General features: G+C 40.5%; 1 protein-coding gene across 1 annotated transcript in view; it reads left to right on the plus strand.

Moving 5' to 3' along the window:
- Positions 1-12,216, plus strand: part of LOC122064930 (protein ILITYHIA) — a 90,530-nt gene that overhangs the window by 27,492 nt on the left and 50,822 nt on the right. The window contains exons 15-18 of the mRNA XM_042628716.1: positions 85-144; positions 5,630-5,758; positions 5,912-6,011; positions 6,119-6,288. Of these exons, the coding sequence (XP_042484650.1) occupies positions 85-144; positions 5,630-5,758; positions 5,912-6,011; positions 6,119-6,288 (459 nt within the window). The remainder of the gene's footprint in view (positions 1-84; positions 145-5,629; positions 5,759-5,911; positions 6,012-6,118; positions 6,289-12,216) is intronic.

Genomic DNA, 12,216 nt, shown 5'->3' on the forward strand with positions numbered 1-12,216 from the left:
AGTCCTCTAATTCCGGGCTTCTGGCTAATAAGTAACATTATGGTTGTTATATGCTGACTGTATGAAACTCATTCTTTATGACAGCACTTGAACTCTCTTCCAGATCGTTCTCTACATGATACTCTTTCAAGTAGTGATATTCTGGTAATAATTACGAACTATCTTGTTGAATCTGATTATTTTTTCTGAGATTGAGAAAGATAATTTTATTAAATGTTGAACTCTTCACTGAAGAATATTTTCCTTCATTTCTCTGCATGGATATGTTTCCTCACTACATTTTTTAAGTTTAAGAGTTTCGTCCTGTTTGGGAGAATAACCTAGATGGGCATTTGAAAGCATTTCAATTAAGGAAATCTCGAAATTCACTTCAGCTCCAAGTAATTTTTACCTTGTAGATTTCCATGCAACTTTGCCTTTTGACATTATGCTACCGTCCTCTTGTATTCAGGTTGATTCTAGAGGAATGATAAATACTTGAAATTATAATTCTGTTGCTAACTTGCTATAATACACTAACTCTTTTTTCCAAAGAGGGGGATATATGGAGGCCTTTAGGGTTTTTTTTTGTTTTGGGATAAGTCACAATTTTATTGAGGAGATAGGAATACAAACTAGAGAACAGCATTGCAATTAGGTTTCTTCCATTTTGTTCCCTTTGCTGATGATCACTTTCGGATGACTTGGTTATATTTGTTAAGAGATCGATAAAAATTCTGTCTATTTATTTTTTATTTTTCTAATGAAATAAAAGACTCAGTTTGGTGTGTCAATTAAAGTTTTCCTCTCTGACAATGCCCTTGAATATGGATAAAGCTTGATTCCAGTTCATTAATGAGTATATTCAAGGGGAGATCCAGATATAGATTGTAGAGGCAAGGGGACCCTAGTTCATCATCATATAAGCAGGAACTAAGGCCTCATATAGTATGTATGAGTGTATGACAGCGTAGGTGCTGGGACCAAAAAAAAAAAAGAAGGAAAGAGATGGTGAGAGGAGATGAGAAACGAGAGGCAAGATGGAGAATTTTGGAACACTATAGGGTTCAGAATTGCATCTATCGTGGATCAACCTTGCCTCTTATATAAATATATAATAATTCAGTAATATACTCTTAGTAGGAAACCTACTAAGAGTCTAAGTCCCAATTACAGTTGAAGGAAGTAACTGGAAGCAAATTAAACAGAAAATACAACTCTACAGCTCAACACACACTACACAACTCAAGATATATTACGACAGGGACTCTCCCCTATTGTGAGTAACCTTTAACGCTGATTAAATATAGTGGTCATGAGTAGTGTACATTGATTAACTGTACCACCGCATGTTTTGATCAAGTTGAGGGCTCTCTATATTGACAAATGGATGGCCAGATGGGATTTTTTTGGCAGTGACGGAGAATTGAGAAATGCTTTGCGAGGATATGCCCCAAGAGATTGTGGAACTATGTATTCAACTAGAAAGTACCGTTAGTTTAGTTATAAAGGTCAGATAAAGGAGGGCTATGCTTTAACTTTGTAACAGAATCAGAACAAAGACAACCATTACATTAGCAACTTAAAAGGGCAGGAAGAAGATAGGAGAAGAGAGCCGACAGGTTGGAGAGAATTTAACCTAACCTGCTGCGGAAGTAATTTATATATAGTAATGAATGTTTGTTTAATTACAAAAAGGACCACTGCTTATGTGTATTTATACATAATCCCATCTAATAAGAAAAACCATCACCAAGCACCCCCTTGCGGTTCTACTTCTTAACATTCCCCCACCAGGTGGCGGATAAATAGCACATATGCCCATATGGTCGCAGACAGAAGAACTGGCAAATGTCATATCAATCCACAACCATTCCCGCTGAAAAGGAAGAATCTTTCTAATCTTGGGCAAACATTTTGCAAGGACTCCTTTCCAGATGGAAGTGGAAATGGGGCAGGCAAAAAGCGAATTGTTGGTGTCTTCTGGATTAGACCCACAACGCACACACAAGGGAGAGACTGTAATAGGTGGATGGGGAAAGATTGCTTTAGAGATTGGAAGGCAATTGGATAAAGCTCGCTAGACTGTGAAGCTATGGCGAGGGATGTGATGCTTGAACCAAACAATCTTGTGCCATGGGGAGAGAGAGCCTCTGCTTCTAACAAAATCCCATGCTGCTTTAGAGCTAAAAACACCTGTAGAGGTGGACCCAAAGAGTAGTGTCACCTCGGCGATGCTGAGAAATGACCAAGGGAGGAAAGAGTTCCACTCCCGACTGTGAATTGGTTGGAATTTGTAGCTGGGGAAGTCCAAGACCCCTGAGATATGATATCTGCAATCAATGAATGCTTTGAGAACCTCGAATTATAAATGACTAGCATGGATAAACTGAAGGAGAATTCCCATAGGGTGCCAATGATTGAGCCAGAGAGATGTAGAGGCACTGTTGATAACCTAGGTGGAGATTGCCCCAATAATAGTTGCCCTAAGGGACAAATTCTTGCGCCACACACAAGAGGCATCAGAGAAGGCAGGGGCAGTCCAAATAGAATCCGAACGAAGGAGACCCGAGTACACCAAGCTTATCCATATACTCTTCTTCTTTGTAGTCAGCTTCCAAACAGCTTAATAATGCCAGCACTGTTGACATCTTTGACACGCCTTAGACCAAGACACCCCTCCGATTTCGGGAGATAGACAGAAGCCCAACTCAAAGGTTGAAATTTAGAGGACTCGGATCCTTTTCGAAGGAATGCAGCCAAAAAAGATTCCAGATTGGGGATAATGGATGAAGGAAGCTCAAAAATTCCATACTAGTAGATGCTGTTTCCTAATATTGGGAGCACAATGATGACCAGTTAATCTAGCGGCAATCAAAAGGAGCCCCAAATATTTGACGGGAAGATGTCCGAGAGAGAATCAGGTCATTAAGAAGAGACTCTTTGACAGTGTCAAACCTAGTTAGAAACATAAGAGATTTTCCCGGATTGATATGGAGCCCAGACGTATCTTCAAAGTGTTGTAGACAATACATAATAGACTCCAAAGATGCAATGTTGGCCTTTGAGAAAATCATTTAATCATCTGCAAAAGCAAGGTGGGAAAGCTTGAGAGCCTTGCACTTGGGAATAGGCGTGATGAGCTGCTGATCAGTACAACATTGAATACTTCTAGAGAAAACCTCCAAAACCAGGGTAAAGAGAAGGCGATAGAGGATAGCCTTGCCGAATCACAACAGACATTCAGAAGTAACCCGTTGGACTTCCATTAACCAAAACAGAGAAACAGGGAGAGGAGATTCATAGGAATATCCAATTGACAAAAACTTGGGGGAATCCCATCTTTAACATAATTGAAGAAACAAAATCCCATCGTATGGATTCGAAAGCTTTGTGGATGTCAATCTTCAAGAGAGCAGATGGGAGTGGAATTTTTGGTCAAATCCTCTCACAATCTCTTTGCAAAGGAGGATATTATCACAAATACTTGTACTCGGGATGAAGGCCGAATGATTTTCACCAACAAGGGAATCAACCACAAGCTTCAGTTTGTTAGTGAGCAACTTTGCAATGAACTTGTACAAAAGGTTGTATAAGGATATAGGCCTAAAATCGGATATAGCAGCAGCACCCTCTTTCTTGGGAATGAGGCAAAGAAATGTATGACTGATTCCCTTGATTTGGCTAGTATTGAAGAAGAAAATTTTGATGGCTTCAATTAGGTCTTTTCTAATGATATCCCAGGTGGAGGAAAAAAACCCCATACTAAATCTAGAAGGACCCAGAGCTCTGTTAGATTTGTGAGAGTGGATTGAAGCCTCAATTTCATCATCAATGGGAATAGCTTGCAAGATGCTAGATAAGTTATCAGGTGTAACTTTGTTGATAAGGTGATCTGGAATGGGGCTGCTCAGGCTAGGATCAGTGTTGAACAGATCCTTGAAGTAATTAACTTCCAATCTTTGGATATCATCAACTCTGTGAACAGGGGCACCATCCGGAGCAAAAAACATGGGAATGGAGTTGTTATTGTTTCTAGACTTCATGGAATGGTGAAAATTGGCCGAATTAGTATCACCCAGTTCCGGCCATTTAATTCTAGACTTTTGCCTCAAAAATGTTTCCTCTTGAGCTAGAAGATAGGAAAGACTAGTAGAGATAGATTTTTCTTCATTAGCGAAGGAGGAGTTGAGAAGGTCAGTTGGAAGCATCACTTGAATACTGAAAAGCTTGTTCCTACAGTCCAAAACCTGAGAGGAAATATTCCTGAAGGAGTCAGCATTCCAATTTTTTAGAGCACTCTTGATATTCCAAAGCTTCCTGGCAAACACAATAAGGGGGGGTAGAGAAAGCTTGGACCGGCTTCATCCAAGCCTACTTAAGAAAGTAAATCAGGGTGGGAGGAGCACATGTCAAAATATTTGAAGGGTTTAGGGCCAAAAGAAATGTAAGGCTGAATAGACGGAGAAATGGGGCAATGATTAGAGATACCTGGAGGGTCAAAACTTGCATGGGAAGAGGGGAAGGAAGATAGCCAAACATCATTAACCAAAGCTTTATCGAGCTTGCAGGCAATACAGGCACCCCTTCTTCTTTTGTTATTCCCAGAGAACTTGAGACCAGACCACTTGAGGTCATTTACAGCAATATCTTCAATGCAATCATTGAAAGCATCAACAGGGACCATGTCTAAATGGCCCCCACCTTGCTTTTCTTGACTGAAACGAATCAAATTGAAGTCCCCACCCACACCCCAAGGGAGAGAAACAATCTGGCTAGCAATATGGCGAAGGTCATTCCGAAGAATCTCATGCTCTGAAGCACAATTAGAGGCATATAAGGCACAGAAAAGGAAGCAGGAATTACCTGAGATGTCTGAAATGGAGAGATGGAGATACTGGGTTGAAGAAGATAGCAAAGAGGCCTTGACTTTTGTAGGATCCCGAAGGAACCCAAGACGGCCATTGGGATGGTGGGAGTAGTTTGAAAAAAAAAAAAGACCAGCCAGGGGCAATGAGAGAGGAAATACAAGAGGCATTAGTTTCCTTGACATCGGTTTCTAAAAGGAAACAGAAACCAGGGCAATATCTTTGATAAGAGAATGGATGGAAGCATGCTTGGAGGGGGAGTTGAGACCCCTGAGGTTCCACACCAGGCCTAAAGACATTGGGACAGATTAGGAGGCACCAAAAGCCCGAGGAAGAGGGGCTGGGATTACCCTTATCAGATTGGACCTTCTGCTGCTGGTTTAGTGATAGGAACGGGGGTAGGCAAGGGGTCAAGCTTCTCAGTGAGGGGATGCGGGAGCACATGCTTGTGGAGGGGAATACAACTTTGCTTGGTTGTAGGCGGAGTAGTTTTCTGGGAACTTTGACGGGCTAAGAAGAGAGGATTTTCTTTTCCTTGGATTAGAAAAGCCTCTTTCAATTTTATGTCTAAGCATCCTTATTTGCCTTAATATTGTTTCACTAACTGGTGGGTTTTGGGGTTGTGGCTTGTGTGCTCAATGTTCTCCCATGGCCCCCAAAAAGTTTGTTGCTGTCATAACTATGTATTTTGTTTCCTTTACATGCATGCCGGTATGCCCCGTTGTTTCTCGGCTAGTTTCAAAGTTTTTGTGACCAAGTTCTATGGTTTCATATTGTCCCAGATTTTTCATACTCCTGAAGGAGTACTGTCCAGTGAGCAAGGCGTTTATATTGCAGAATCTGTTGCCACCAAAAACACGAAACATGCAAAGGGTCGATTCCGTGTTTATGATGATGACCAAGATGACCTGGTAAGTTCCTGTGCTTCTTTCTTCTTGTTTTCAACTGCATACTTGTGCATTATATACATTATATAATTTTTTGTTTGGTGTTTCAGCTGGAGTTAGCTCTAGACATAATGAAGTGCTTCGCTGATGCCTATTATGATATTGTTCTGTTTCTAGGATCATGGCAGATCTAATCATTCTGTACAGAGAGAGCCAGCTAAGAAAGAAACTGCAGGGGTGGGAAAGAAGGATGTGGGAAAGGCTGCAAAAAAAACTGGCATGTCATCCTTCATGTTCTTCCTTGAATATACGACTGCTCATTTTTCTGTTTTGTTGACTTAAATGGATATTGATATTATTCTTTGATTTATTTAATTCATCTAGACAAGGGTAAGACTGCAAAGGAAGAGGCACGTGAGTTAGTGCTTAGGGAGGAGGCCTCTATACGTGAGAAGGTTAGGAATATACAGAGGAATCTTTCCTTGATGCTGAGAGCCTTAGGGGAAATAGCAATTGCTAATCCTATTTTCACGCACAGTCAACTACCTCATTTGGTGCGTGCATTTTGCCACCTGCTCTTGCTTTATTAAATTTCTTATTTTATGATGAAAATCATCCTTCTTTATTATTCTTCCTGTTTGTTGTACTTTGTTAGTGTGCTACCCAAAAGCAGATTCAGCTGATTACGGCCTACTTGATATTGCTTGCATTTATTGCACGTTTCTGTGTTACCGAGGACTGCTTGCATTGATTTCTTATTTTCTATTAGTTTGTACTTTGAGATGAATGTCTAGCTGTAAACCCCAAGGGGTAGCCGAGTTGGCATGGGACCTTTGCCTCAGGAAGTGTGTGACTCTGAGTTGGACTCCTCTTACTTCCCTGGGGCCACTCACACGGGGTTGTTTAGTGCTCTTCACTGCTTTTGGTGAAAGTTGAATGGTTCTCATTCAACCCAGTATGACCTAGTCCATGCGGTTGTGGGGTCAGTATGGGCCCGCGGGACTAGTCAGGCCGAAGGCTTGGATACCCATTGTTAGCCAAAAAAAAGTCTAGCTGTATGTGTTCAGTGGTCAAGCACTTTGTCCTCTTCATGTACGTGAGCTGAAACTTTAATGTTGGATTCTACTGTATTCATAAGAATTGCTTAAGACATGTTCTTTTTGGCTTTGATTTCTGTACTGGGCTCGCGGCTGTCATGTAGTATCTGAAATTTTATGGGACTTTGATGGTGCTTGACATTTACCTTTTATTTTGTGTCATTAAAAATTATTTGTAAAAGAGGAAGGGAAGAAAGATGACTTACTGTTCTTGGGTTAAAATTGTAATCCATTGCCAACATAAATGTTATTCATCATATAATATGTATATCAATTACATTCTTCATTATTCAGTTTTGTATTAAGAGGTGAAAAGATCACTCTATGGAAATTTAAAAACTCTGGCCACCAGTTTATATATGTGGAAGACAACTTAAGCTGCGTAAGTTTGCCCCTCCCAGACCCTGTAGTAGTGGGAGCCTTGTGCACTTGGTTGCTCTCTTTTTTAAAAATCCTATCTTGATACTTATAAACTACAGGAAAATTTTGCTCTTCCATAATACTTCATGGTTTTGTGCGACCATTTTTACTGGTGAAGAGCCACAGTGCAAGGTGGAACAAAAAAATGCTGTTTGGTCATCATATATTGAAGATACATTTTGCCTTTAGTTTTTGGAGAGATTGCCATATGCTACCAATTATCCTTTCTCTGTTCCTCTGCTTTGGTTATGAATTTAGTATCAAAACCCCCCCCTAAAAAAAAAAAAAAAAAAGAGGGTGGGGGGGAGGAGCCCTTGGTTGATTGCCAAACAAAATATATGTTTAGCAAATGACTGCAGTACCAGTCCATGACTACCATTTCTATAACTTAACTCCCTTGTTCGCTCTATCTCTTTTTTGAACTTCAGGAGTACCGAGCAAAGGGAGGCATGGGGATGAGAATATCTATTCACTGACATTGATGGGGGGGGGGGAGTGGAAGGTCCCATAGGTTTCAGAGTGTCTGAAGATTCATCTTAAAAAACAGGAATGTAAGAGCAGTTAGCCCGCATGTCCTTACTACCTTATTTCTGATTGCTTTCTCATTCAATCGGTATTGCTGGATGGTTTCCTTCCTGAAGAATTGGGAAATTGGACTTGTGCAGTAATGAGCACAGTCCTCTATTTATAGCAAAATAAGTAGTCCCTAAGGGCTTAAGGGTCTGTATGAATATCACCCCTAAAACCCATTATTATAGTAATGCATTATTTAACGCTTCCCCTCAAGTTGGTGCTTTGATATCACACATACCCAACTTGGACAAAATAAAATAAGAAGATTTATTACTAAGTCCCTTTGTGAGAATATCTGCTAACTAATCTTCACTTTGCACAAAAGGAATACAGATAAGTACTTGCTCTAACTTCTTGATGAAATGCCTATCGATCTCGACATGCTTGGTACGGTCATGCTGAACAAGGTTTTGTGCAATGCTGATGGTGACTTATCATCACAATATAGTAACATTGACATCTGGATGGACACACCGGGGTCATAAAAGAGACCCTGCAACCAAAGTAGCACACAAATCCCATGAGCTATATCTTGAAACTCAGCCTTTGCACTTGATCGAGCCACAACTGATTGCTTCTTACTGCGCCACGTAACCAAGTTACCACCAACAAATGTATAGTAGCCAATAGTAGAGCGACGATCATCTAGAGAACCTGCCCAATCAACATCAGTGTATGCCTCAATCCTTGTGATTTGTAGGAGAGAATAAACTGCCGTTTCCTGGTGCTGTCTTTAAGTACCTGAGAATCTAGTTCACAACATCCATATGGTAGAAATAGGGATTATGGATGTACTGACTCACAAAGCTTACTTCATGAAATATGTCTGGTCTTGTGTGGGATAGATATATGAGTCTTCCAACCAGTCTTTGATACCGATCTTTAGCAACAGGTTCACCTTTCTTGCTTCTGAGATGAGAGTTAGCCTCAATAGGAGTATGCAAGGGTTTACACCCTAACATACCAGTCTCTGAGAGGAGGTCCAAGGCATACTTTCTCTGGGAGAGAACAATACCCTTGGTTGAATGTCACCTCAATGCCAAAATGTATTTCAGCCTTCCTAGGTCCTTGATCTCAAACTCCTTACCAAGATGGGCCTTGAGCTTTTAGAGATTTCATGTGTATCATTGCCAGTGACAATAATATCATCCATATATACTATCAGCACAGTAATATGATCACCCACCCTTTGTAATAAATAGTATATGATCATAGTTGTGACGGCGTCAAATCAATCCAAGGCAGTGGAGGGGTGGCTAATCGATTTGGCGATGAATCGCCCATTATGGCGTTGCCATGGCGGTCAAATCGCCCATGTGTCATTTTTTTATTTCCCTATTTTCTGAAGTTATTTAGTATGCTATAAGCCTACAATATATACTCTATAAATTATCTACAACAAGTTATAACTTAATAACTTATAAAACAGAGCATTAAACTCCTAAAGCTTCTGTGATAACCATTCAAAACAGAGCATTAAACTCCTCAAGACCTGTCTAAATGTCCAAGATTGTTGCTAAGCTCAACCAACAAAAGGCGTGGTTGTCAAAATTTTTTTGAGGCTACATAATGCAGCATAAGTACCTGAAAACAGCTTACTGTCTCAAAAAGAAATGGAAGAAAACTTTTTATGCACAAGAGTTCCTATAAATTCCTTTACAAAACAGAGCCAATAAGCATATATAAATAGCAGTGTATGATAACTCACAACAGAGTGATGACAATTGACAAAGAAGTAACAATGCCTTACACCATTGGAAAATTTTCAACATGTGAAATCGAACATAGAATCACATATCATCCAACTAGGAACTGCAACTAAAAAATAGAATTATTACAACTACTGCCCCTCTGAAACAGAGAAGAAAGAGTAGCAGAAACAGAGGAAGAAGGAGAAATAGAGTCACAGACGTGAGACGTCTCATGTCGCAGAGATTCAGAGAAGGAGGAGAGAAGAACTGAAGAAGAAGAAGGAGAAAGAGAAGCAGAGAAGAAGAAGACGATGAAGAACTTACCTTGCGTCGGAGAAGGATCGAAGTAGTAGGAGACTAGAAAGCTTCCCCTCTTACTGCCGGAGAAGTATCGAGCCGTCGAGGTCGAGGGTTCAGTTGAGGGTTTTTCTTCTTTTGGGGATTTTCAGTAGAAAAATCGAGACTTGTGTGAGAGAATGAGAGAATAGAGACTGACCTGGTTGAGGCCCGAGGGTTTTGTTTTGTTTTTATTTTTCACCTGCCAATCAAAATATAGGAAATAGAATATTGTTAATAAGTAAAAAAAAAAAGTACCAAAAATCGATCGCCTAGTGCTTCCGGCGTGAAATGGCGTCTACGGTGCCGCCATGGCAACGCCTATCCAACTCTGGCGACCGCCATTCGAGACTTATACTAATCGTACCACCGCCATGTGCTGATTTTACTACCGAGACTCCAAAACACTGCCTAGGCGACGCCGTGACAACTATGTATATGATCAACATTACTTTATGTAAAGCCAACACTATCATTGCCTTGTGAAAACGACCAAACCATGCCCTAGGAGATTGCTTCAATCCATACAGACCTCTCTTCAGTCTACACACCTTGCCTTGTGTTTTTGAATTAGAGTATCCAGGTGGAATGTCCATATACACCTCTTCAGTCAGCTCTTCATGAAGAAAAACATTCTTAACATCCAGTTGTTGTGGCTCCCATCCTCGGTTCACTACATAGGAGATGATAACTCGAATTGTATTCATTTTTGCTACAGGTGCAAAGGTCTCCTGGTAGTCAATCTCATAAGTCGAAGTAAAGCCTTTTGCCACCAACACCAGTCTTGCCTTGTATCTATCCATAGTCCCATCAACATTATGCTTGACCGTGAACACCCATTTGCAGCCGACTGGTCGTTTTTGCAGAGGAAGAACAACTAGATCCCATGCGTTATTCTTGTGAAGAGCTCTCATATCTCATTCATTGCCTCCTTCTACTTAGGTTTTGCATTTGCCTCCTTCCAGAAGAAGAAATATGAGAGGAAAGAGGGAAATATCACAGGAGAGAAAGGAAGAGGAGAAAACCATAATCTCGGGGTGAGAAGAAGAGGGAGGAGAGAGAAGAGAGCTCACTTTGCAAACAATAACTAATTTTCTTTTTCTATTCAATTGATGGGAGGGGGGCATAACGTATCTTTAAACAAAAAAGAAATTGGCTTCAACCTATTGTGGACTTCCTATAAGACCTTTAAAATAATAAAGACCTCTAAACTTATTCTATGACCAGAATTAGACCCCACAATCAATTGACAGCTATCTAATAAGATAACTTATAATATCTAATGGGCCCTGCTAATACTAAATTAACGGAAGAAATTTGTGTACCCCTTATGGACCTAAAAGTTGGGACTTATAGTTTAGCTGAGTACAGAAAAAAACATTTAAAACAAAACCCGTAACCAAGTACTTTCAAAACAGGCCCTAATGTTGCACCGTAACTGCATTAGGCAGCTGTTACTGATAAAGTTTGGGCTGTCGTCAGTGGCTTTAGTTGTGTTAGTGCTACTTCAGAAAAAGCTAGGAGGAAGGCCAGTGTGTGTGAAGAAAGGGGGAGGGCAGGGCCTTGGCTAGATGTTCGTCTTTCGTTTCGAAGCGTTTTTCCATGAATGGACCTTTCTCTTAGTTTTTACGAAGTAGCAGCTGTGGACAGGCATTGCATCAACGAAGCACAAATCATTAGTGACATTAATAAAATTCAATTAAGGGGCTCTCAGGCATTGTTGTCGAGTGTTGGCTAGGTGCCTTGTTGGGTGTAGCCTTTATTTTTTTCCCTCCAATGCCTAGGGTAGTCTAGACGCCATGGTAACTATACTCTCGGGGTATGTTTCCTTTTGTAGCTGCACTCCTGTCTGTTTGCCATCCTTTGCGAAGCAGGGTAAACTTCCTAATTTCCTATATAAAGTAAAAATGTGGGGAGCTGCAAACAGAGTTTGCTGGACAAGGTAGAGCGCCACAAGCAAATGTGGGCAACAAACAGGAAAACTACAGTGCGCTAGCACGCCACAGCTAGAGACGCTGATCATAGACCTCCCTATATAAAAGGGATTTAGTGCTTCAACTTAAAAAAGCGATGGCCCTTCTACAACACAAAAGGCGCTAATGCGCTGGCTCTTACTGGTCGATTAAGCCCTTTCTGAAGGAGGTCCTCAGCTTTCTGTTGGTGCAGTTATTCAGGCATCTGAATTGCTTGAGCTTTTGTTGGGATCTTGCATTTATCACATCTTGTATCTGTTTGTTTTTCCGTAAATCAAAGGGAAGGAACTAAAAGATTCTCCTTCTCAATTTACAGAATTTTTTCTCTGAATTTGATTTTACTATTTTATTACTAAAAAAGTGGAACTCCATCTCAGCATAATTTAAACAGA

This window comes from Macadamia integrifolia, unplaced genomic scaffold (assembly GCF_013358625.1).
Source record: "Macadamia integrifolia cultivar HAES 741 unplaced genomic scaffold, SCU_Mint_v3 scaffold1827, whole genome shotgun sequence".
Lineage (NCBI taxonomy): Eukaryota > Viridiplantae > Streptophyta > Magnoliopsida > Proteales > Proteaceae > Macadamia > Macadamia integrifolia.